Consider the following 27,831-nt stretch of genomic DNA (forward strand, 5'->3'; position numbering starts at 1 on the left):
TACGTTGTAAGAGTTTATTCATAAAATGATCTTAACTTATATACAAACATGAATTTATAGAAAATATGATATTCAGCTACAAATTGAAGTTTAAAACATATCAGTCCCTTTACCAACACCCCCTGAGACAATATTCAGGTTGATATGTGGATGGGGAACCACAGCCTAAGCATGAACCTGGTCAGTAAACACTGCCCACAAAGGGTTGAGGGGATAAAAAAATGAAAGGTTTCAACATTGTGGAACTACAATACACAAGGACATCCTTAACCTAGGCATGCTAAAAGCACTTGTAGAAAATCATCACCATAAATTCAAATCAGTTCATAATATTTATAAAGTTGTCTGTTTAAAATGCTTTGAATGATAAAAGATTAATATTTTGTAAACCTCCCACTCTAGATCCTAAAGTCTCAATGTGAAAACAAGACATCTCTCTAGAAAACAGCTAAGAATTGCTTTGTGCTGATCCTTTGTAAATACACTGTGTAAGTATGTCTGCGATCATGGGAACTAGAATCAAGTGACATCAGTGGGTATGATACCATGGGAACTAGAATCAAGTGACATCAGTGGGTATGCTACCATGGAAACGTCGCCATTGGTAATAAATCAGTACAGTGTGAGAAACAAGCTCCATCTAGAACATGTGGAGAAAGGTGCCATAAATCTATAATAGGGACTTCCTGCACCGTGGAATGAATTACTTATAAAAACAGTTTGTGTGCAGTACAATCATAATGGCAAACACACTAGCATCCATCTATCGCTCAGTGAACCTCTGTATGTTCAGTATCACATGCAGCTGCCTAAAATTGACACATGGGATGAACAGCCATTTCTGCTCTTCCTAAAATGCTTACTGCAGTGAACACGTAACAAATTTTCACTTTAAATTATTTTGGTCATTCCCGTTGACAAATTCCAGTAAATTCCCTTAACATATAGAATTAGAACAATTTTTATCTTGATTCTATCATTAATACCCTGAATACATTCAACATTTGGAAAGTGACATCAAATTGACATCTCTCCAATAGGTAACTTTACGCACAATTTCCCCTACTTCATTCTTGCAATCAGCATTTTTTTCAATCAGCATTTTTCCAAAGCGTAAAATATTTCTGTATCTGATAATGGATGGAGACATTCCAGATAATCAATGACTAGTATGTTTCTTTGCCAAACTAAGACGCCATTTAATGAAAGTATAGTGAAGAGAGTTATACGAGAGGTTGGCCTTTGATGAAGCTCTTGAACATCTCCAGCCCTGGAACAGGCCGATCTGTGGGCACCATGTGACCGGCTCCCTGCAACATAACATCAATATTTACTTCTCGGCATGAGTGTTCAGCATGTGGTATTTCTGCATTCATGTATTTACACCAGATAATACCTCATACCAGACATTCGCACTGTTCAAACAAAACTGTTCCCATGAAGCATAGGGATAGTGGAACTAAGTCACATTGGTAACATATCAGTCCTATTATAGTTATTAAGACATATCTTGCAGGAAAAGTGGAATGGAGCTGAACTTCACTTCCAATGAGATTTCGGAGAAATGAGTTAATGAGTGAGTTCAGTTTTACGCCACACTCAGCAATACTCAAGCTATATGGCGGCAGTCTGTAAGTAACTGTAAACATCCCAGGGATCAACAGCATGAACACCAATCTACACAGTTGGGATATGATGACAACTTTCATAGTGATGTGTACGCACTTGATTTTACTTTTTATTTATTTTATTAATATATTTATATAGCACCAATATCCAGATCACCTGCTCAAGGGTGGTTTATTTTTCCCTTTATCACTGGTTGTCAGTCTCAAATGGCACAGTTATTAATTTCAACTCCCTTGGGAACATACAACTGTTGCAGCCACTATGCACACCAAGCTAATGTGGCTCTCACATCCTTTTGTGGTACCCACTAACTTGCATAAGGAGGACTTACTCTGACAGTGACGAAGGAAAGATTGTCGAACTGCTTCACAAACCCTGCCACTTGTTTTGTGCCATCCTCCGCCTTATAGAACCACTCCTTCCTGGTAGACATTGTCTGAAACATGATACACAATATAGTCCAATGTCCTTGCCAACACTATCCTCTATATTCAGATCAATACATACACTTCCACATCATGAATCGGGACCAAAGGCCGCCTAGTCAAGTATCAGTACTTCCTTTCACTATAAGACAAAAATAAAAAGACAGACATATAATAAGTGCATTTATTATGTACTACACGGCACTTATTGAGGGATGCTCATTGCGGTACCAATCAGATCACATTATTACCCTGGATAACCTGAGCTGCCAGGTAGGCAACAGAGGTTAGTAGTCACATGAGTTATCCCACTGGGTACCCACTTTCTGCGATTTTCCAATGTACTTTTCACATCTAATGCTAAGTGACAGGGAAGTTTTCTTACATGCCGCCTATGACTATTCCAGCAATATGAAACTATGGGACACATTTGGCGTATTTGACAACACACTCAGCATTTATTCAGCTATACCATGAGGGTAACAATCATGACTGGACAAGACAAACCAGTGATTGATATCATGAGCATTGATCTAAGCCACTGGGATATGATGACATGCATTTACCAACTCAATAAGCCCGGTCATCTGATCTAGAGAGTCACCATTCAAAACAAGCATAGACTGAGGTATTATGTTGGAAAACAATGCATGTTAAGTTAGCATTGCATTAGAGAATTCAGTTTGGCACAAACTGCAAGAGCTACTAAAAACATGTATGGATGTACACTCCATAAAGCATGGCCAGATATTTTGAACACAGTCCAATATTCTCACCTGTATGCCAAGACCGTCCACGAACCATTCATTACCAAGGAAATTGCAAGCCATGTCGATATCACCATTGTATACCAGCACTCTTTTCTGAAAAAAGAGGAGATCCTGTAAATCTTACTCCATGGCAAAGCAACAAAATTATGTTACCATTTCTTGAAAACATCATTTTTTTAGAGTCCCGCAATATAAAAGACAGACAACAATTAAGGAAACCTTTGTCAGCCATTCCAAGTCTCTTAATATTAGGGTATAATGTGTTACGAGTGTGTATTTTCGGTATGTTTTGTTATTAATTAAGTAATAAGTATTATTGGGTCACAACATTTAGTGTTTTGAATAATAATTATGATGGGGTCACATTTCGTTTTGATAGATGGTCAACACTTTTAGGATTCTGGTTTTCCGTAATTTATCTGCTCCTAGTTTTCTATGTGTTTACTTCCGGGAGACTTATTCGAGGGCATTCTACGTGCCCGAACTTTCGGGAAATAACTTTGTGTATATAAAAAGGCTGGTTGCCGTGTTGCTGGGGACACATCACTGGAGTTACATTATCGTCATCATCTGCATCCGTTAACGCCTGATCTACATCATCCACTGTCAGACCGATCGCTGTGTTTACATTCTGCATATTTGATTCTTCCTCGCACTAAGACTTAGGTGAGTTTGCTATATTGTATTTTGTGACCCACTGACTTAGATTTTGTCTCTCTTGAATTGTACTTGAAATCAGTATTGTGAAATTGACTTGGGACTTTGTATAACTTGCTCTCTCATTGCTAATAATAACATTTGAACTTTATAGACTTGTCTTTGTTCTGTTTTGCTGGTTCACGGGGGCATTTCTTACATCGTTTGCCACGGTAAATTCTTAACCGTAAGAAATGATGCACAATCACAAAGCCTGAGCTAAAAATCAATCATCTAGGCAAGAAGGAGAAAGCTGGAAACCAGCCATTCTATCTCCATAGAGAAGAAAAGGACTTACAATATATATGTATTTGTTATATGGTGATGGTCTGTAAATAATCAAGTCTGGACCAGACAATCAGGTGATCAACAGCATGAGAGTTGCTTTACTAAATTGGGATACGATGGAAATTGTCATGTGTCAACCAAGTCAGCTAGCCTGATAACCTGATCCCGTTGGTTGCCTCTTACATCAAGCATATGTTGCTGAAGACCAATTCTAATCCGGATCTTCCTCCCAAACTTACCCCTGCGGCAAGAACCTTCTTGTATTGTGCAGATACATCGCTGTAGGCTCGGACGTAGTGGATGCCGACCTCCTCGCTACATGGCGCCCACTGAGGAACAATACTGGGGATGTGGAGGGCTGTCCTTACCTCCTCAGAGTTTAGATACTTTTCCATGTTACTGACATCGATACATGGAGGGTCCAGTTTCAGCTTAGAAGCAGACTTCATCCTCTGTAATAGCAAAGTCACCTGCTTCAGCAACATCGACACACAAAAAGATTGGTACATCAAGACACACTGAACAACAGTATAAAGGTATACTATGCAAAATAAGTTATGGCTTCTGACAACTATAGTTAATCTGTCATGCCTTAACTACTGCATAATTTCTGACAGTAACTGTTTATATATCTGGAATTGAAAAGGAACAATTGTATAGATAGACAACTTTTATTGCAACAAATGCGATGTTCCAGCGTATATCCTAACACTGTTATTAAGCATATAATGAACAGAGGATTCAAGCGGTCAACAAAATCGTCGGAATCTATTGCAATAAAGAAGTTGTCTATCCATAAAAGTGTTCCCCTTCATCATACCAGCTTCAAAATGTCACTAAAACAAGTTATCTCTGGAATTGTATTGTATCAATTAATTGTATTAATTGATTATCATCATTATTCTTTGGTTTCAAAATGAAATGTACAGCGGAAGCTGTCTAAACTAGCACTCACTGGGACTGAAGAAATAATCCAGTTTACACAAAGTGCTGGATTTTAGAGCTGATAATGTATAAGCCATGGATAGGACTGAGGTTTTATGCTGGTGTTGACAACTTGCCGAATTGCACAGCTGTCGGTTTTGACAGCTTCCACTGTAAAATGTTACTTCTTGAGAACCTAGTGAACATAATCAGAGTATACTGAAAATCGTAAACAGTCATTCGAATGATGGAATGTAAGTCCTTAGAAGTGTCAGTCTAGATTGTAACTAGTATCATTGGATGTACAACATTTGTCTGATTGAGGTTACCATTCTATCTTTCCTGATGGTGTCCAGAAATCCGAATGGATAGCCAAAGTTAGAGGATTCCAGAACGTCAGAGTTGGGTCTCTTCCTAGACATCACACCTCCAGCACACTCCCCGTAGAGGTTGTAGATATTCAGACCACCAGCATACACAACAGTGGATGCTGCTGTCACCTGGAAACAAAAGTCAGACATTGAGAGAAAAAAGTTTTTCTCTAGGAATCTTTAGGAATGCAATGTTTAAGAGCATATCCTTACTCTTTCATCGAGTGAACAAAGAAGTGATCATCCATAATCCTCATTCACTGGCACAGTAAGTGTAAACTCTGACATGTTGTGTTCCTCATAAGAAAGATGTTGACATCGATAAAACTTTCTTCCTTTCGCGAATAACTTATGAATGCCATTCAAGACTGGATCATGGAGGTTGATGAAGTCAAATTGTTTGGGCATCAGAATGGTGATGAAACGGTAAAATATTTCTTTGCTTAAGTCAGTATTTAAGCACTGCAGTGTGCCTGTTCTTAAACCATAAAACGTAATGGTCATTCAACATCTGCTCTTACGAAACACAAAGAGTTTAATGTTCTGCCAAATTATATTTCTGTAATATGTGAGAAGGGAAGTAGTCAGATCTGGATCACGTGGCAATGTCTGAGAGCACGAGCACCAGTCCAGACTGCCCTTCCCTCATCCGTCTGCTGTTCTCGTCAGGAATACAACTGAGGGTCTCTTCTGTCATGAGAGCTCCCCTTAAGGAACACAGTTGTTTGAAGTAGCTCGACCTACCACTTTCTGACACTGGGGATCATGCATCATGTCCGTGAAGTAACACCTCTCAGTGGAGCTGGTAGAACAGCAAAACTTCTGTAGGTCCTTGAATGCACTGAAACCAAACACATACCACATGACCTCAACATGTCTCAGCTGAAATATATTTGATTTTAGTTTGAGTTAATGGTTATCCCAGCATTAGAACATAGTCATCTCATCCTATAATATAAATTAAATACCATATTTCACCATGGTCAAAGCGGACAACATATCACATATCAGGCGAACCCCTCGTGTAAACCATCAAAATGATCCTAATTTATGTCAATAAAACATCCGAAAGGGTACAACATTCTCTACAGTAGGACAAACAGTACATGAGAGATGATTTGATTCGGTCATATTGTGACTGATTCTACTGCTTTTATAGGAAAATGGCTCTGCAACATCAGTTTATCATGAAAAAGGTATGGACTGATATGCCTAAAGAGAGATACCACATCGAAAACCACACCTGTCTCCAATCAGTCCATGGTAGTAGGCAAAGTAGAGGAGGGAGTTGTCATTGAATTTGTCATTGGAGACTCCATTACCAATTCCCATACCCTGAAAAACAAACATGGACATGCTCAGACTCACAGTGACTGCCAGTTCTGGGCCACTTACACAAAGCACTTAGGTGATCGTAAATCATTAAGGTAAACTTAGTCCAAGTGAGTGAGTTTAGTTTTACGCCGCACTCAGCAATATTCAGTCATATGGTGGTAGTCTGTAAATAATCGAGTCTGGACCAGACAATCCAGTGACCAACAACATGAGCATCGATCTGCGCAAATGGGAACCGATGACATGTGTCAACCAAGTCAGCGAGCCTGACCACCCGATCCCATTTGTCACCTCTTACGACAAGCATAGTCGTCTCTTATGGCAAGCATGGGTTGCTGAAGGCCTATTCTACCCTGGACATTCACGGGTCACATAGTCCCATGTTAAAGAATGGGAGTCAAGGTTAACCTTAAGTAAAGGTTACTTCGTGAAAGGAGCCCCTGCTTTAGTATCACTGGTGTTTTGGGTTCTGGGCTTTTTGGCAGTGAATGAGAGTAAGTGTCTAAAACCAAATCAGTGTTGTTTATAATTCGGGGTGTTTTTACTGATGTCAACAATGATTTCACCAAGTGTCGTTAGTGACTGTTGAAACAGCACTGTAGACTTGTGTAATGCGCCCAAATATGGTACTTAGTCTGGTCTTAAAACTCTATTGGTTATTTCAGGGGAGTGGCAGCCTTGTTATTCAAGTGTTCACTCATCATGCGAAAACACTCAGACTTGATTCCCCACATGGGTACAATTTGTGAAGCTCATATTAGATGCACCACATTGGGATATTGTTGGAACATTGCTTAGGGCAACAAAAACACACTCAGCCACTGACTAACTCACTATTCGTAACTTCCATCATTTCCAGACATCTTTATTCCCTGAGGACACTATTTTAGGCCAATAAACCCGAGCATTTCCATACAAGTGTGTTCTATGACAGTATAAAGGCAAGACAGGCACATTTAGATCTTTCATATTTTATGTGTGTACAACTTCAAGAATATCAGCATGTACTATGAGTAAATCATTTTACCTTGAAGTTGATTTCTTTGTCGTCTACCACAAGGGAACTGAGGGTTGGCACATAGATGCCTGCATAGCTCTGTCCAGTGATGAAGAAGTCGTTCTTCGAGTAGTTCTGGTACTTGGAGAAGAAGTCCTTGAGGGCCAGATAGTTGTCGTGGGCAACCTGAAATCAGTGTGACATGCAGAGCCTGGTAAAACAGACATACTGGACGCTACAAACAGATATTGTAAATGTTCAGAGTGTTGTTATACAGGAGTGGGGTGACCCAGTGATTAACGTGTTCACTAATCATGCTGAAGGCACAGGTTTGATTTCCCAAATGGGTTAAATGTGTGACGCCCACTGCTGGTGTCCTTCATTGCTGGAATATTGCTAGAAACGGTGTAAAAGCAAACTCACTTACTATCCGTGTGCAGACGTACCTGGACCTATCTTTGTGTGGTTGAGGAACAGATGAACATGGTCCCATCTATTCCTGGTTGAAGAGAAGACACATCTGCCCGTGTCTATGTGTGGTTTCAGAGCAGATGCACATGGACCTATCTTTGTGTGTTTCAAGAGTAGACATACACAGACCTATCTTTGTGTGACTGAAGAGCACACACATATGCCCCTATCTGTGTATGGTTGATGAGCAGACATACACAGACCTATCTTTGTGTGGTTGAAGAACAGACACATATGCCCCTATCTGTGTATGGTTGAAGAGCAGACATACACAGACCTATCTTTGTGTGGTTGAAGAACAGACACATATGCCCCTATCTGTGTGTGGTTGAAGAGCAGACATACACAGACCTATCTTTGTGTGGTTGAAGAACTGATGCACATGGTCCCATCTGCGTGTGGTTGAAGAGCAGACATACACAGACCTATCTTTGTGTGGTTGAAGAACAGACACATATGCCCCTATCTGTGTGTGGTTGAAGAGCAGACATACACAGACCTATCTTTGTGTGGTTGAAGAACTGATGCACATGGTCCCATCTGCGTGTGGTTGAAGAGCAGACATACACAGACCTATCTTTGTGTGGTTGAAGAACAGACACATATGCCCCTATCTGTGTATGGTTGAAGAGCAGACATACACAGACCTATCTTTGTGTGGTTGAAGAACTGATGCACATGGTCCCATCTGTGTATGGTTGATGAGCAGACATACACAGACCTATCTTTGTGTGGTTGAAGAACAGACACATATGCCCCTATCTGTGTATGGTTGAAGAGCAGACATACACAGACCTATCTTTGTGTGGTTGAAGAACAGACACATATGCCCCTATCTGTGTGTGGTTGAAGAGCAGACATACACAGACCTATCTTTGTGTGGTTGAAGAACTGATGCACATGGTCCCATTTTTGTGTGGTTGAAGAGCAGACATACACAGACCTATCTTTGTGTGGTTGAAGAACAGACACATATGCCCCTATCTGTGTGTGGTTGAAGAGCAGACATACACAGACCTATCTTTGTGTGGTTGAAGAACTGATGCACATGGTCCCATCTGTGTGTGGTTGAAGAGCAGACATACACAGACCTATCTTTGTGTGGTTGAAGAACTGATGCACATGGTCCCATCTGCGTGTGGTTGAAGAGCAGACATACACAGACCTATCTTTGTGTGGTTGAAGAACAGACACATATGCCCCTATCTGTGTATGGTTGAAGAGCAGACATACACAGACCTATCTTTGTGTGGTTGAAGAACAGACACATATGCCCCTATCTGTGTGTGGTTGAAGAGCAGACATACACAGACCTATCTTTGTGTGGTTGAAGAACTGATGCACATGGTCCCATTTTTGTGTGGTTGAAGAGCAGACATACACAGACCTATCTTTGTGTGGTTGAAGAACTGATGCACATGGTCCCATTTTTGTGTGGTTGAAGAGCAGACATACACAGACCTATCTTTGTGTGGTTGAAGAACTGATGCACATGGTCCCATTTTTGTGTGGTTGAAGAGCAGACATACACAGACCTATCTTTGTGTGGTTGAAGAACTGATGCACATGGTCCCATTTTTGTGTGGTTGAAGAGCAGACATACACAGACCTATCTTTGTGTGGTTGAAGAACTGATGCACATGGTCCCATTTTTGTGTGGTTGAAGAGCAGACATACACAGACCTATCTTTGTGTGGTTGAAGAACAGACACATATGCCCCTATCTGTGTGTGGTTGAAGAGCAGACATACACAGACCTATCTTTGTGTGGTTGAAGAACTGATGCACATGGTCCCATCTGTGTATGGTTGATGAGCAGATGTACACAGACCTATCTTTGTGTGGTTGAAGAACAGACACATATGCCCCTATCTGTGTGTGGTTGAAGAGCAGACATACACAGACCTATCTTTGTGTGGTTGAAGAACAGACACATATGCCCCTATCTGTGTATGGTTGAAGAGCAGACATACACAGACCTATCTTTGTGTGGTTGAAGAACAGACACATATGCCCCTATCTGTGTGTGGTTGAAGAGCAGACATACACAGACCTATCTTTGTGTGGTTGAAGAACTGATGCACATGGTCCCATCTGCGTGTGGTTGAAGAGCAGACATACACAGACCTATCTTTGTGTGGTTGAAGAACAGACACATATGCCCCTATCTGTGTATGGTTGAAGAGCAGACATACACAGACCTATCTTTGTGTGGTTGAAGAACTGATGCACATGGTCCCATCTGCGTGTGGTTGAAGAGCAGATGTACATAGGCGTATCTTTGGGGCGGTGAACAGCAAACATTCACGGCCACACTTGCGTGTTTCTCAAGAACAGACATTAAATGGCCATATCTTTTTGTGATAAAAGGTCAAAAGCAGACAAGCAGCTGTGTGAGGACAAGCAGATGTATATTGTCTTATCTTTACTTGGATGAAAAATAGACTCACCTCGTTATCATCTATCGTGTAATTCTTGTCATCGGAGTAGGAGAACCCCACACCTGCAGGTGCCTCTAGCCATAGCATATTGGCCACCTATAGCAACAAACTTAGCATCAGGTGTTCTTTGAGTTGTATTAAACAAACACATATGCCCTCATATGACAAACAACTAAGACGTCACACGTGCACTTTGTCGTCCCTAGTGACATCCATAGGTAAATTGGGACAAACAATGAATGCCAAAATTGTCAGTATTACTGTAACGGATGTACTTCTGATTACATTTCAATATACAGTGAGGCAGGGTGTACATGTCTTCAATGGGACAAACTCTGTGATCAGTTTTAAGAACTGGATGTACGTCTTAGTGAGTGTCACTGCGTATCAACTACTTACCGATGACCAGCTGGTCTTACTGTACGTCACAGTCTTCCCATCACGCATCACCTGGAATAGTTGTTATGTAAATTCATTCAGTAAATATCATGTCCTTCTAGCTACATACAGAAATGGAAATACAACTCTGGCTTTTGGGGAAGTTTTTTCAACAGAACACATAAGCATGAAGCCTTACTTTTATGACATTTCATTTTTTTGAAAATTATGTTTCTTTTGATGTTCAGTATACCTTTGTCATTTTCAAATACTTGATACTGGATACTGGAGGTGAATGGATTTTAGTTTTACGAATTGTGATAACACTGCTAATCCAAGTATCATCATGTTATTAACATGTGCAATGAAATTAAACATGTCAAACGATTGTTGGTACATTTTGCAAGTTTGAATACAGAAGTTTCCAGTTGGTCTGGTCACAGTCAGGCAATAATAATGCCATGTGAAAAGCAGAAAATGGCCAGCAATGAATACAGTTTTCAAATACTTCAGATGTTACGGGGTAAAAAAAGATATCTGAACTCTGGTTAACATTGTGTGTCTTTTTTGTAAATAATCTGGTTGGCATTCTTCTAGCCCCCATGCATTCATTTGTTGATACACTGAAACTCATTACTGAAACCCTACTGACATCTCTGTAATCATACCACAATACTTTAATGTAATTTTCTGAATAACATTGATATTTTATACTTATCCTGACTCATGCTTATTGTTTATCTCCTCTTCCTTGGCGAAGGTAGTGGAATACCTGAAATCCCTTGAAGTTCCCTTCTAAACGAAGCGGACGTAAAATACACTCACGGGCAGTTGACCAACCATGTTTGTTACTCTCTCCTTGTAAAATCGCCCGACACGTGAATTATAGGAATGCACCGTGCCAGTGGGGGCTGGGGAGCTTACGTCATGAGTCAGGATAAGTGTAAAACATCAATTTTATTCAGAAAATTACATATTTTTCCTTATCCTGACTCATGCTAATTGCTTACAGAATCCGACGGACACGGCTGTGGGTCAGGCCACACTGGTTTCTGCTGGCTGCTGGCTGTGTAAAATTACGTCCAATAATTAACCCCCACCCCCACTCCCCTCCCCCTTTCCCTCCCTTTACAATGGGAATTGTTAGTTGAACCACGTTGCAAATAAGTCTATTTATTTTTAGACGGAGAGAAAAGGCGTCTGGCATGATGTTGCAGGCTCCTGGTATGTGAGATACCTTTATTTGGAGATTCAGACTGTCGACCACGTCGAAAGATACAAATGTCAGGTGTAGTAGAGATGGTCTCACTGACCCTTATTTACACAGAAGGCTACTGTTGAGTTGTCTGTCTGGATCATCAGTAGCTTGTCTCTCAGTGTTGTCAACCAATGATGAATATATGCATCACCACTTTCATCTCCAAGTGGTTGATGTGAAGAGTTTGATCTTCCTTCTTCCAGAATCCAGCTGCAACCTCGTTGTTTAGATGGGCACTCCATCCTTGGAGAGACGTGTCTACGTAAAGATGGTTGTTGAATGCCGGCTCTAACATGTAAGTTCCTTTGCAAACATTGACTGGCGAGTCTACCATAACGGGTATGGTCTCAAGATGTCCAGCGTCGTTAACTGTTCAGGACATGAAACCATGAGTCAAGAACCGCTGTCATAGACGTAGTAGTAGGCGTCTTCATCTGGTCATATCCTGAGGTGACGTGAACAGATCGAGTAGACATTATCTCTGACATAGTGACAACGGAGAGAGAGTAGAACTTGTTCTAATCATAATCTTATCTAATCACAATCATGTAGACAACTTTCCTATTCTCGAGTGATAAATTATGGCAATTAAAATCCTCAATGGTAGAAGAATTATAAAGCCTCATACCAAACTGGAAACGGATAGCATTATAGTTTTAAAGTAAAGTTACCAAACACCGTCCTGAAATATTTTCTGCCAGACTATAGACATCACTGACATAGTGATAACGGAGAGAGAAGAAGAACTTGTTCTAATCACTGGCTTGAACTTTGACCCACCAATCCTGGGACAGCAATGTAGTTCAACGTAGAGATGAATCAAATCCCGAGGACTTAGATTCTCAAGACATCCAAGCTGAGATAGTAGCCTGATAGTGAAACCCAACTATAGACTGAGTTGACTTCTCTCATGATGAGCAGGCACCCATGAAGAGCCACCTCCTCGTGGTGGGTGCTGGGTAACGCTAAGTGCTCTTCTCCCGTGTGGACCCGGGACAGAATGTGTCCACAGCACCCCATTGCTGGTCGTAAGAGGCGACCAAATTGGGCAACTTGTTCGCCGTGGGTTGCGTCCCGTGTCGGTGGAGGACGGTAGTCTGGTGGTTGAGGGCACTGGGAGCCTGAATCGTGTTCCCTTTGCTCAACACACCACTTCGGCCCTTACTTCACCTAGACGGGTGGTAGAATCGGCCCGATTCTATCAATCGGCTGGTCACGCCAAGCCCTGTGTGTATGGCCTATATTTTATTTGTCATAACACGAATTGGATTTGTAAATGTTCACCTTTTGGTCTTGACAAAATTGTTCATATTCGATGTTTATAATTTTGAACTATGATATTTTGCACTTTGCCTAGAGTCCTATGCCAGAAGGCGGTGGCTCATGGGCCAATCTGGTGGATTTGTTATTTGTAACTCTTCTGCTGGAGTATATCATCCGAGTATCCTTGGTGCTGCAAGTTGGAGACCCACTTGTTTTTAGCATTGTCCTTGTGATACTCCGTGGTGGGTGGGGAGCTCGGATGATGAAATCTAAACTATAAACCATGGCTTATGAAACCCCAAACAAAAAAAACTAAACGTCCTCTCGAAATTGACCTTGCTGACAACGATCTCAGAATGTCCAAATCAATTGATTACTGGCCTCGATTTGTTGTCATGGAGACAAAGGATTTGACACCATTAAAACTGAACCCGTTTGCTGTGTCTAAGGGTATCCAAGGCATTGCCGGCGAGGTGAAGAATATTAGAAGATTGCGTTCAGGTGCCCTGTTGATTGAGTGTGCCAAGAGACAACAGTCAACTAATCTTTTGAACACAAAAACTTTTGTTGGCATTTCTGTTAACGTCTCAGCTCACAAGACCCTCAATACGAGCAAGGGAATTGTTAGAGATCGTGAGCGATTGCTGGCTGACATGTCGGAACTAGATATTGTTTCCGAGATGAAGGATCAGGGTGTACTTTATGTAAAACGTTTCTCTACCCGTAAAAATGGCACAACCATCCAAACTAATACTTATCTGTTTTCCTTTTCTCTACCTAATGCACCAAAATCTCTGAAGGCAGGTTATTGTAACCTCAATGTTGAGACATACATTCCTAACCCTCTTAGGTGTTTCAAATGTCAAAAGTTTGGGCACGGTGTAAATACTTGCACATTGTCTGTTGTGTGTGCTCACTGCAGTGAAAAGACACACACAACAGGAGATTGTGACAGTAATGTCAAAAAATGTGCTAACTGCAAAGGGGAACACCCATCATTCTCAAAAGACTGTCCTGTTTGGAAAGAGCACATGGCCATCAATCGAATAAAATTTACACAGAATGTTAGCTTTGCAGACGCAAAGAAACTGGTTCACAGCTCAGAACAAACACAAAGCTATGCTTCCATTGCCGGAACGTCAGCAGCCACCCCTACAGTTACCAAATTGTCTGTAAGTTGTCAGACCAACTTAACATGGATGACAACAGATACTCCTCAACTTATTTCACCTGCCATATCCACTCAGACAGCAGAGCCACTTCCCAGTACATCCCAAATCCAATCACAGGCATCCTCTGATCACGAACCATCTTCTCAGTCAACAGTTAAGTCTCAACAAATTATTACCAACAAAAGTAAAAAGCCAGATTCCTCGAAAAGGCTCAGTGGCAGAACCCCTAAAGGATCAGAAAACAAAATTCAGTTGTTCAACAAATATGGATCACTTGAAGACATGGACGTGTCTGAAAACGTCCGCTCTAGGGCACACAGCTTGTCGCCCACCAAAAAAGTGCGGGGTAGATCCCCAATAAATCCCCCCAAAAGATAAGTTATCAGAATAATATTATTCAGTGGAATTGCAGAGGACTAAGGACTAATTTTAATGAATTGCAGCTTTTAATCCAGGATTTTACACCGTCAGCAATCTGTCTACAGGAAACATATTTAAAATACACAGATACTCTTGACCTCCGTCATTTCAATGCATATCATTATTTTTCACCTCCGGGTGATAGGGCAAGTGGAGGATCGTCAATCTTGGTACGGCAAAATGTTATACATAGTTCAATAGCGCTTAAAACAAATCTCCAAGCCGTAGCTGTGCGACTTACATTGCAAGTTGCATTTACACTTTGTTCATTGTATATTCCACCTTCATCTATTGTCCAGTCAACTGATCTACAAGCTCTTTACAATGAACTTCCCAAACCCTGTATAATCCTGGGCGATTTAAATGCCCACAACCCACTCTGGGGTGGTACTACTACGAACACCAAAGGTAAATTACTTGAGGATTTTCTTTCAAACAATGATCTCTGCATTTTCAATGACGGGTCACATACATATTTACATCCTGGCACAGGAACATATTCAGCTCTTGATTTATCAGTTACTGACTCTCGTCTTTTAAATGAATTTGAATGGTTGGTTCACGATGACCTGTGTGGGAGCGACCATTTCCCTACAATACTAAAGCCTGTGAACCCATCTGATGTACCTCCATCATCACGATGGAATTTTAAAAAGGCCAACTGGACTTTATATGAATCTCTCTGTACTGGCAAACTTAAACTTGAACGTTTTATTACTGTTTCTGATGCTATTAAATGTTTTTCAGATGTACTCAATGGCATTGCTGACGAGTGTATACCAAAGTCTTCTGCAGTTCCACACATAAGAAAACCATGGTTCAATGATGAGTGCAAACAAGCTAGGAAGGCAAGGAAAAAAGCAGAACATTATTTCCGTCGCCATCCTATGGTGCATAATTTAAATAAATTCAAAATTTTAAATGCTAAAGCGCGACGTACTTTTAAACAGAATAAACGTCAATCTTGGCAAAATTATGTATCCAAAATAAATTCTCGGACACCCATGTCCAAGGTATGGAACATGGTCCGGAAAATTAAAGGTAAAGGTACTAAATCTAGTATCCAACATCTTAAACATGGAGATCAATTACTTACCGAGGAATCTGATATTGCAAATAAACTGGGTGAAACTTTGGCTAAACACTCTTCCTCTTCTAATTACGTGCCTAAATTCCAACAGTATCAAAAACAACAAGAAAAGAAAACTATTAATTTTAATTCAGATAATGGGGAAGATTATAATGAACTATTTTCTATTCATGAACTCCATACTGCTCTTGATCAAGCTCATGATACTGCTACAGGAGCTGATAACATACATTATCAGCTCCTGAAGCACTTACCAGAATCCTGCCTCGAAACTCTTCTAAATATTTTTGATAATATTTGGACATCGGGTAACTTTCCTCCCTCATGGCGTGACGCCATAGTAGTACCAATACCTAAACCTGGACGTGATCATACGGATCCGTCCAATTATAGACCTATTTCACTAACTAGCTGTGTTTGCAAGACCATGGAACGCATGATAAATAATCGACTTGTTTGGTACTTGGAAACCAATAACCTTATAACAGATATACAGTGTGGTTTCCGTAAAAATAGAAGTACTGTCGATCACTTAGTGCGTTTGGAATCATTTGTAAAAAACGCCCTGATTAATAAACAACACGCTGTGTCTATATTTTTTGATCTTGAAAAAGCATATGACACAACATGGAAATATGGCATTCTGAGAGATTTACATGATTTCGGTTTGCGAGGTCGTTTGCCTGAATTCATAGCCAACTTTTTAAATAACAGACAATTTCAAGTCCGTGTGGGTTCTACCCTGTCTGATCCTTACAATCAGGATCAGGGTGTTCCACAAGGCAGTATTTTGTCTGTCACACTTTTTAGTATAAAGATAAACAGTTTATCTAAAGTTTTAAACGATTCAATTGATGGATCGTTATTTGTGGATGATTTTAATATTTCTTGCCGTGGTAAAAATATGCATACCATTGAGCGGCAACTGCAGTTGTGTTTAAACAAAATAAATAAATGGTGTCTTGAAAACGGCTTTAAGTTTTCTAAATCCAAAACTAATTGTATACATTTTTGTAGAAAATATAAGCCACATAAGGACCCAGAATTATCTTTAGATGGCACTCCCATCAGAGTTGTTAAGGAGGCCAAGTTCTTGGGCCTAATCTTTGACTCCCATTTAACATTTCTGCCTCATATTAAGTTCCTTAAAACTAAATGCCTGAAGGCTCTTGACTTGTTGAAAGTTGTTTCCAACTCAAAGTGGGGAGGGGATCAAGCAACCCTCTTACACCTATATCGATCACTCGTCCGTTCAAAACTTGATTATGGCTCCATCGTATATGGTGGAGCCTGCAAAAGCAACCTTAAACTTCTTGATTCTGTCCACCACCAAGGCCTAAGACTTTGTCTTGGGTCCTTCAGAACTTCACCTATTGACAGTCTCCACGTTGAGGCTGATGAGCCATCTCTTGAGCAGCGGCATATAAAGTTAGCTTTACAGTACATTACTAAGTTATACTCTGATGAATCTAATCCTGCCTATAACTGTGTTTTCAATCCCCTTTATGGGGATTTATACAACAAGAAATCTTCGCTTGTCCCTCCTCTAGGACATAGAATTAAACCCTTTGTTTCCTCTGCCGGCATTGAGCTGGAAAACATAGCTCCCTCCCGTCTTCTTTCTTCTCCTCCTTGGCAGATAGTTAGGCCACAGGTCGACCTAACATTAACTTCGTTTAAAAAATCAGAAACGAATGAATTACAATATAAACAAGAATATAATCAATTAAAACATAAATATAGCAATTATAAATCCTTATTTACAGATGGGTCCAAGGACGGTGGCGCAGTGGCTTGTGCCACTGTCATTGGATCCAGAACAATATCTTCTAGATTACCAGACAACAGTTCTATTTTTACAGCTGAAGCTGATGCCATACTAACGGCTCTTAAATATCTTCAAAGACACCCTAAACATAAACACTATATAATCTATTCAGATTCTCTTTCTTGCCTTCGGGCTATTAAAAATATTTCTTGTAAACATCCACTTTTAACTGAAATAATTGAATTGTATAATGATCTTGCTACTGGCCAATACGACATCGTCTTCTGTTGGTTACCCAGCCACGTGGGCATTTCTGGGAACACATTGGCTGACCTTACTGCTAAGGCAGCACTAAACAAATCTGTGACACCACTTCTTATTCCATACACTGATTATAAGGCTACCATTAGATCGTATATCCGTGATCTGATGCAGACGAAGTGGGACACCCAAGTGGGCATAAATAAATTACATGCAATAAAACCTTCTGTTGGGTATACCTACTTGGGTTGTCAGTCCAGATTTGAAGAGGTCATCATGCGGCGATGTCGTATTGGCCACACGAGATATACTCATGAATACCTATTGAAAGGTGAGGATCCTCCGTTCTGCATCCCTTGTGATGAAATAATCACGGTCAAGCATGTCTTGCTTGACTGTGTCGAATATTCCATCACAAGGGATACCTATTTCAAATCACGAACAATGAAGGATCTTTTTAATAATATAAGTCCTCATTTAATCATTCAGTTTTTAAAAGAATTAGATTTGTTAAATGACTTGTAAATAGATAAATATTTTAGTACTGGAAGTTTAAATTCGTAACTGTGCTTGTTAGTGGCTGTATCCTCGAGGGGGGTTAAAGTACTGTAAAATTATTGTCCTCCTGAGAGGGTACGTAAGCCCACAAACATTCAAAGTCAATTCAAACTGTTCATATTTTTAATCGTAGAATATGTGTCTTTTTAATATATGGCTAGATTTCCTAAATTGCTAACAACCGAAGGGATGATGTAAATCCAGCTAGGGTCCATGCAGGAAGCAAAGGTACAGTAAGTCCCCATGGTCCCTAGTGTGGTGATCTACCTTCAGTGGTTGGTGATATATAGCCCTATTTTATGTTGTATTGTCCAAATAGTGATATTAGTTTTAACTTTCTACACTAGTTTTAAATGATAACTGTGATATTCTAGTTATTTTACTGTCCTTTGACGACAGGTTTTTATAGTATATGCACATTTCATTTCAATATCAAACATGTTCTCGTCACGATATGGCTGGAATATTGCCGATGTGACGTTAACTATGAACTCAACTCAACTCAACTCATGATGAGCTTGTATGCTGTGAAGATGCGTCATTCTTCGTCTTCAGATCATCAGTGATGTTTATTATGAACGAGTTGACATTCCAAGGAAGTCTATTTCTAACTGTCCAATCAGAAACTGCCATTCATTGCTGCAAGCCTCCTGATAGGCAACGTTGAGTCTGCTGTTTGAAGATCTCTGTGCCGCCTGAAGAATGAAATGACGCTGTAGACTGCTAATCTAGTGTATAAACGACATCTTTCCATCGTTGAAAGACTGTAAGTCAAATGTAGAAGACTTCCTGACACTGGAATAATAACATCACATTCTGCGCAGGGTGTTGTCTCTCGGGGACCAATCAGATTGTAGATGTAACGTCAACGGCGTTCTTTGAAGGGCATTGTCTCTTGGGGACTAATCAGATTGTAGACGTGACGTCACCAGTGTAGCAGACAAATGATCATTGTGAAATCTTGTTCAAACAGTGATACCCTTGCTAGCATTTCGGCTTGTCCGTAAACATGCTGTTTGGCGAGCATGTGTCTAGATGAGTAAAGCGAGCGAAAAGACTTCTGCCTCTTGAAGCTGATGTAGACAAATTGTCGTCCGGGTAGATGTGTCGGAATTTTTCCACTGAAGATAAGGCTGTCATCTCTTGTGATCGGAGATGTAGTTTGCAGTGGTATGTTGCAGTCGTCTCGAAGAATCTTGGTGACGTATTCATCGTTGCGAATTCCCCACTTCTTCCAGTAGAGTTGAAAACATTCACCCACTGGAGACGGTGGTATGGGAACGGCTGACGGTGGAAAACTCCATTTCTTCCGACCCTGATCTTCAATGTTTGCCTCCTGGACGCTCTCGCTCTCTGGACTCTGGAGAACTTGGACTTGTTAGTGTAATGCTGACTGTCTACTTGAGCACCGTCATAAAAGTGTCGATGGACTTGATCATCATGACTTCTCTGATGTCTTGGGCGATCATCCTTGCTACCTCTTCAATCTTGTCAAGGAAGTGGTTTCAGCCCCGCAGTAGTTGAGACGAGGTGTTAGGACGTAAACTGCTGATCCTCCTACTCTTCCTCATTTGCAAGATTGCTGAACTTGAGTCTCGTTGATGGCTCTTAATCGAGCCCGTCCGAAGAAGTCGCGTCTTGTAGAGGTGTCCAGCTGAGCAAGCCGCTTGTCGTCTATCTTGTAATATCTGTTGTGGGGACTGCTGATGATCTTGTATGCCTCGTCTATATCTGGTGCTCTGATGGAGGACTCCACATGGTGAAGAGGGAAGCGACGAGCATTGAAAGGTGACAAAGGTTGTTGTTGAAAGTTGGTTGCTGACATGAATGCCGTAGATAACTTCTCAGAAATTGTAGATATTGGAGCTATCAGCAGAAACGTCAATGCATGCCTTCCTTCTTCATCCTATAAGTGTTGGGTTCATTGGAGTCCTTGGATGGTGAGACTATTCACCGTGAGTGAGATGTATTCGATGGATGCCGACGATCCTTCTTACGTGAATCCAGGTCTGAAGGGGACGACAAGTGCTGACAGCACCTTCGATGAGTTGGGGAGACTGCTGAAGATCCTCTCCGTTGACGAGTAGACCTGTGAGTGCACTCACCTATGTGAGCTTCCTCACTCACGTGAGCGTATTCACCCACTTGAGTGCACTCGCCCGTGCGGGTGGACTCACTTGACGTAGGAGGATTTCCCTCCGAGCTCCTATGGGACGACGGTGACGATCTTCCTGAACAGGTGCGTGCATACACCTCCTCTTCTTCCTCTGGAGTGAGTGCATATTTAGCTGAGTGCTCACACGGAGCAGCAGTCGACGTAGTTGAAGATTATACTGTTCGTTCTTCTTCAACATAATCTTTTCCTGGCTCATGTTGCATGAAGGCATCAGCGTCGAATGGCTGCGCTGAGTGCAGTCACGACTGACTCATACAGATGTCTGCTGCGATGACCGAGGTTGCTGACGAAGTCTGTGTTGTCTGACGACCTGGAGTGGTAAGAGTTCCACCCATAACACACACACCCATTTGAACGGGTGTCCACATATAGGTTGATGTCAGCATACCAGCATCGCCATTTGTAAGATATATTCCACACAACTGGAATTTGTCACTCTTGACACTGGAACGTATACAGGCACGTATACAGGTGGGATCTGATAACGAGTACAAATAACCATTACTGAAAATGGCAGATTATTAGCAAATCATTTGCGCTCATGTACTATACTGCATACACTTACCTTTAAAATTCTCTGAATGGTTCACTGTAATATGGGTAGAACCCATGTCAGACATTCCGTTACAAGCCTTCCAACAGTCCGTAACAATGTGACCACCCCCTACCACTTTCCTACAAATAATATCAAGTAATGTCCGTCTGTCGCTCGCCTCTACAGGAACAAGAAAGAACTCTCTAGTCTCCCTAAAAAAAGCACCCAAACCCCACGGACCATCTACCATCCTATCTCTATGATACTTACGTTTCCCAAATTTACTTTCGTCAATTTCCACTTTCGTCAAGCCAGCCCCACCTATTTTGTCCAAACAATTCTCTTCAACCATCGCAGAGCATACCTCTCTACAATACATGAAATAGTCCGATACAGTTTCTCTTGAGGTTTCTTGGACTTTCCCATCACATCACAATCAATACTCGTTTCTCTGATTGTGTCTGTATGAGCAAAGCAGTAGCTGAGCAAAACAGTTTTTCTAAGTGACAAATTCGACCCGGAAAACCACGTACCCCTTCGTGCTGGAACTTGATTTTTGTTACTTTTTTTAACATACTTTGCGGTTACACTGGAAATGATAGTCAGGAACCTTACCCATGCGATTAACTGCATAAGTGCGAATTAGTACTTGCTGACAGTTAGGACAAATTGCTTGGGTTGGTAACACCCGTACTGCTGGCAAAAGGAAACAGTGCTCTCGGTGCTACCTAAATGTAAAATTAGAAAGAAAAGAAACATGGGATGGGTTTGGAGGAGGTGCTGGGGGCACGTTACGTGGGGTAGTGGGGTGAGACACTGCATCAACAGGTGAAGGTGGGGTCAGAGTGTGGAGGTGAGACAGACTGGAAGGGGTCTGCAGGAGTTAGCTGCAGGTTTGTTTTGTTTCACTTACGGGGGCGGCTTGTTTCAGATGGTTTACCAAGGTTCGAGTGAAGAAGTTACAAAGTGAACGGGACGTTTAATAATGTGTTTAGGGCATGCTGGAACGGGAGGAGATGGCGCACTAGGGTGTGCAACAGGAGGTACGGGAGCAGTGTTAGCACTATTACTGCTGGTGTTGATATTTTGTGTAAGTAGAAAAGATACACCTGTGCTGGACACTGAAGAATTGCCGGGTTGACTGTCACTTGTTCGTAGCTCATTCAATCGGTCACTGATGCTAGATAACCCAGGTGAGTCCTCTATCAACTTGTCAATCGCTGTCTGACCTGGGTTGATGTCACCATCCGATAAAGAAGAAAAAAAAATCCAAAAATTGGTCTGGTGAAGAAGAGGGCTCATGATCAAGTATTGCGTTAGGAGGAATGTCCGAACTAGAGGATGTCGACATGCCTACAAATTCTTTTAGTTTTCTGACACCGGGAATGTGTATGACACTCAGTCAGCTAGGGTCTCTCATGGGAATGACGACAACGTGTATGTTTTACTGAAAAAGCATCAAATCATGTGACGTCATTAGGTACAAGCAACTCGTGCCAAAATCATCATATGCACGGGAAAAGCATACAATAAACAAACCTACAAACCAGTGTCTAAATACAATAAGTTCTGCTCTGTCAGTCACCAATCTCAGTAGCAATGAGGTAAGACAGGACTCTCGACCCAGACGACCCAGGTTCGGTTACAAGAAGCGACGTCATTTCTTTCAGACTTAGTTAGATTCTTAGCTAAAACTGTTAGTTATGTACCGATCTAGGAGCAGAAGTCGAATTAGTTGAAGATTGTAGACTTCTTTCGTCTTCAACATGACCTTTCCAAGCTCATGTTGCATGAAGGCGTCTGCTTCGAACTGCTGCGTTGAATGTAGTAACGGTTGACTCGTAGAGATGTCTGCTGTGATGACCAAGGCTGCTGATGAAGTCTACATTGTCTGACGAAGTTGTCTAGGACCTGTCAAGCATGGTCGGTCAGCTGACCGTTTGCGCGGAAAAAGGGGAGGCTACACTTGGTGAGTGTATTTTACGTCCGCTTCTTTTAGAAGGGAACTTCAAGGGATTTCAGGTATTCCACTACCTTCGCCAGGGAAGAGGAGATAAGCAATAAGCATGCGTCAGGGTAAGGAAAAATAAATAAAATGTTAAACAGCTTATTTAACATTTGACTGATATCAACAACATTTCACATGTTTTATCAGCACTTACATTGAAAGGTCCGTTTTCTGACAGAAGTGCCAGGTCTGAGCTGCAGCCCGGGCCGCCATTGAGCCACAACACAACTGGGTCAGATGCAGGGTTGTTCATGGACTCCACAAACCTGCAACAACACTGCACCATTACATATGCTGGGACCCTAATGCATACAGAACAGCATGCATAATGGAGGGTTCCTGGTATACTTCCAGACTCAGACTCTACACTTCCATTTCAGAGTGTATACGTGGCAGGTACCCCGATGACAACACATGGCTGGGACCTAATGACAGATGCCCTGGTGATACCGAGGTTTGGCACCTCAAGGGAGGTAACCAAGTGTTATTACATGGTGGTCACCATATGGCAGATACCCTGGTGACTGCACATGGCTTGCACCTCAGTGGAGGCCACCTGGTCAGGGTACCTTGTTGGCACCACAGAAGAAGTAACCCAGTGATAAAAAATAAATGGCACCATATAGCAGGTACCCTGGTGACAGAACATGGCTTGTGCCTCAGAGTCTAACCTGATGAGGGTACATGGTTGGCGGCACAGGAGAGGTAACCCGGTGATAAAACATGAATGGCACCCTGGTGATAGCACACGGCTTGCGCCTTATGGTAGGTAACCCTGTAAAGTGCGGTAATAGTGAAGGGCTGGCACCTAATGGCAGGTACCCAGATGACAGCGCCTGGTGGTCATTAAGTAACTAAACACACAAACACACTGTGACACACATATACATACTAAAGATCCATCACTTATAAAAGATATGTATATTTCCTGATTCACTTCAACCCAAAGAACTTATACTCACATTAACTGATCTACACCATTGTGATAATTTAAAAATATTTTTAAAATCAAACAAAATGTAATCATACTAACCAGTAGTGCAATTTCTTTGTGCCAGATGCTTTGAGGTACCCTGAGTACTGTTTGAATGGTGGTTGCTTGCTTAAGCCAGGCATCATTTTTATTTCATCTTCTGGAACCACAGCATAACACACTGTTGCCATGGCAACCAGTGCTAGGAAGCTTGGAGCCATCTTATTAAGTCTACAATTCAGAGGGAGAAAAAGGTATACATTAAAACAAGTGAAAATTTCCATTTCAAAGCCCTGTTGAGGTGACACAAGTTGTAGGTTTGGAAACAATAACACATGATAATTACACTGACTATAAACATCAGAGACTAGTTCATAACTAGTTGTCAGTGTGATTAAATCTTGCTACATGATACATAAACGTGTAGTTCTTTGAGGAACAAGATTAAATTATTCATGCTCAACTGGCTCAACATGCTCAAGGAAGATTGTTGGTAGTGTCTCTTTGCTTCACACATTACTCTGGTAAGTGTTGTGAAGCAGCTTTGATATGCTGAACCCCTAGGAAAATATGTCGTGAAAAAAATGTATTTTATTCCCATCTGGCAGGCTGAGCGGATTAAAAGTTATTGGTGAATGGTTGTGCAAAGTTTGTTGATCGGTGTTCTTCGATGGAACGTTTGAAAAATGTCCATCTATCTTCTACCAACTCTACACAATCCACGCCTTTGTGGAAGGCAAGATGTTTCCCCTATTGCCAAGAAAGTCAGAGCAGACATGCAATCGGTTCTTTGACTTAATCAACACGTGAGCAAATCAACTGAACCTCCGTCTTGTCCCAGAAAACCTTTTTACCGACTGTGAGTTTGCTGCCCAGAATGCCCTGAAGAGTCTTTCCCTCACGTGAATTGAAAGGATATTCTTTCATTAGGGCCTAGCTGTGTGTAAGAATGTTCAGAAGTAACACTTGACAAACGACTACAAGAACAAACCTTCTGTGTCCCTCGTGGTGAGACGGACAATGGCACTGCTGCTTGTGCCTGTTCATCTTGTGAGTGATGTTTGGTGGCAAATTTAAGAGCAAGAACCCAATGACAAGATTTTGGATGGAAGGAAACCATGTCCGATGTTTGTGGAACCATTATAACACAGTGGGGTCACGCACCACCAACCATGTGGAAGGCTTAAATTCTTAAATTCATAGACTTCATAAAAATGAGCAGGCATACACGGAGGCCAGCATACTGCAGTTTTGAGGCGTTGGTTCCAAACCTACTTGTAAGCTGAGATGGATAATGCCTTGTCTGTGTACAAGCGACAATATGTCAACGGAGACAAATTTGTTATGGAATATCTCGATGCAGTACTAACAGGGTACTAGTGATCTAGAAATAATGTACAAATGTATTGTATGCGATAAAATAATTGCATGTGACCGTATCTATAACTGCTATGCAATATGAAAAATGAATGAACATATGTGCAGTAAATGTATACAGTTACACAAAAAGTGCTCATGAAATGTGTAAATTAATTGTGTAACTGAATATGCTATGCAATATGAAAAATAAAATAACTTCATGCATCCATAAATAAAATCATTCAGTATTGGGTAACCAAATACCCTCTGACCGGGTGACCAAACATCACAGCCCGACAGGGGAGCAAAATAAGAAATCACCTTTTGTTCTCAGGCCTTATCGCGCTCCACTGATCTAGAACCTTTAAACAACAGGTGCCAGATAAGTGGGGAAACCCCGATTGAAATATGCCCCAAAGCTGAATCTGGTGATTAATAGGTCATAAGCTTCCTCCATTTATTTTTACATTCATTTTTAAAGAAACGGAAGGACACACTAAATTACACTGTACAGAATTTATCAAGGGAGGACACCGTTTATCACTGTTCGCTGTTAAATGTGGACTCACATTAATATATACTTCCTGTTTCCATATACATACCTAGTGTGCTACATAATGATATTACCAAAACGAGCTTGATGCTTGATGACAAAAAACATTGGCACCACAATGTTTACGCAATCTCCTCCCAATATAATATTCATGATCTGGGCCCAGTCTACCGGACTATCTGCTGAAAGCATGCGCTTCTAATATGTCTAAGGTATTGATAACATAAACAGATTCATGTTGTAACGTAGCCACGAAACAGAACGTGATTCATCATGTTATACAATGACGATCGACATTGTAAGATCTAATGCAGTGCTAATGAGTGTTTCAACTCGAACCGATTATGAGTAGAGATAACCTACCTCTTGTAAGAATTCTTACAATACGACTGTCCATATAACGTCCTGACAGCCCCTTTATTAGTCTATCAATCCAATCACGTGTACGGAGTCACATGACAAAATCACGTGCCGGTGTAACATGGACATACATGTAATTAAAAAATATTGTGGCAGCCGGGACTCAAACTTTCAATATACCTAGTCAGTTTTGTTTTTAGGAAGAGTCAAACAGTTCTTTTCAATGAATAAATAGCTTTTCATTCATGGGTTTAAGTGTAATTGAACACAATGCTCCTTTTCACTAAGCAGATCCCTCTCAAGTTTAAGGTTTATGTGCATGGACCAGTGTTAGGGCAATATAAGTATGACCTATGGCTTCAGTGGTAGTCACTGTTATATGTAAATACAGTGGTGGCTTAATCATTTGGTAATCTGAATACCTCGATGGTTATAAAGATAATAATTTGTGTCTGTGTTCGAAAAGTGCAGTCTATTTATGGCATCAGCTATTATATTTATGTAAGGACAAGGGGAACTTTCGGGCTGAATTATCTGCCCTTAGCTTTAGACTGCCAAAGTCAGAATGACACAAATTGGATCGCATCGTATTTATAGGTGCGAGAAAATGGTCACATGCCAGTTCTAGACCAATCAAATTGCGAGATATTTCGTCCCGTTACGTCCTTATTCGTTTGAGAGATCTACTTTCACAACATGAAACCACTGAAATAAAGGGGAAGACGCATTACCCCAGAAGGTAATCAGGTAGGAGTCGGAAAATGATTATTTTCACCCGCCAATGAATTTTGCCTATTTAATTAATTAAATGCTTTCTAATATCATAAGATCAACAATTGCGTCTCTCTACGTCCTGCTGCGTCCTTGCTGCCTGCTCAGTGGGGTGGAATAACAACGAGCGACGTCGACTGGGAACTACGATGGACAATTCAAAGAGGAAGATTACAGATGTCAGGAGGCAATTGGAGCTTATCTGACACATAAGATGTTTAACAACTTGACTCAGCCGCTCATATAATCTGACAGTGGCAACGGAAATTATATTGATAAAAACATGTTCATAAATAATAATGCTGAACATTGCGTATGAATACAACAGTGGGAATCACATAGTTCCCATTGTCAGGATTAACATTGCCTTTGCAACATAACCTGACATATCATCAGATATGTAGCAGGGCGTGGAGTCATCCCAAAGATTACATCCTTACCTTGTCAGCTTGCTCACGGGGTTTGGTTATGTGGACAAGGCGTCCGACTTCGCATCAGAAGGTCCGAAGGTCGAATCCCAGCACGGGACTCGGAAATTTTGTGGTCGCTACAAATACAACACCTGGGTTCTTCTCTTCGTA

General features: G+C 41.2%; 1 protein-coding gene across 1 annotated transcript; it reads right to left on the minus strand.

The window, feature by feature from the left end:
- On the minus strand, positions 1 to 26,572 carry LOC137258082 (lysosomal protective protein-like). The gene is made up of 13 exons (XM_067795635.1): positions 26,483 to 26,572; positions 24,268 to 24,438; positions 23,389 to 23,500; positions 10,747 to 10,797; positions 10,357 to 10,443; positions 7,466 to 7,621; positions 6,347 to 6,438; positions 5,848 to 5,944; positions 5,062 to 5,232; positions 4,048 to 4,260; positions 2,831 to 2,917; positions 1,961 to 2,065; positions 1 to 1,310 (listed from the first exon to the last, which is right to left on the minus strand). Exons 2-13 carry the CDS (start codon positions 24,426 to 24,428, stop codon positions 1,224 to 1,226), a joined length of 1,419 nt encoding a protein of 472 aa, XP_067651736.1. The 5' UTR covers positions 24,429 to 24,438; positions 26,483 to 26,572; the 3' UTR covers positions 1 to 1,223.
- Positions 26,573 to 27,831: the final 1,259 nt, after the last annotated feature.

Source organism: Haliotis asinina, chromosome 12 (assembly GCF_037392515.1).
Source record: "Haliotis asinina isolate JCU_RB_2024 chromosome 12, JCU_Hal_asi_v2, whole genome shotgun sequence".
Taxonomy (NCBI): Eukaryota; Metazoa; Mollusca; class Gastropoda; order Lepetellida; family Haliotidae; genus Haliotis; species Haliotis asinina.

Bases quoted from the DNA above. Each gene is read 5' to 3' on its own strand.
- LOC137258082 (XM_067795635.1), bottom strand. From the start codon at position 24,428: ATGGCTCCAAGCTTCCTAGCACTGGTTGCCATGGCAACAGTGTGTTAT. The intron at 6,439-7,465 runs GTAAAATGATTT...TTTGTTTTTCAG, and splicing joins ACAAAGAAATCAACTTCAAG to GGTATGGGAATTGGTAATGG. The intron at 5,945-6,346 runs GTGTGGTTTTCG...GTTTGGTTTCAG, and splicing joins CATGGACTGATTGGAGACAG to TGCATTCAAGGACCTACAGA.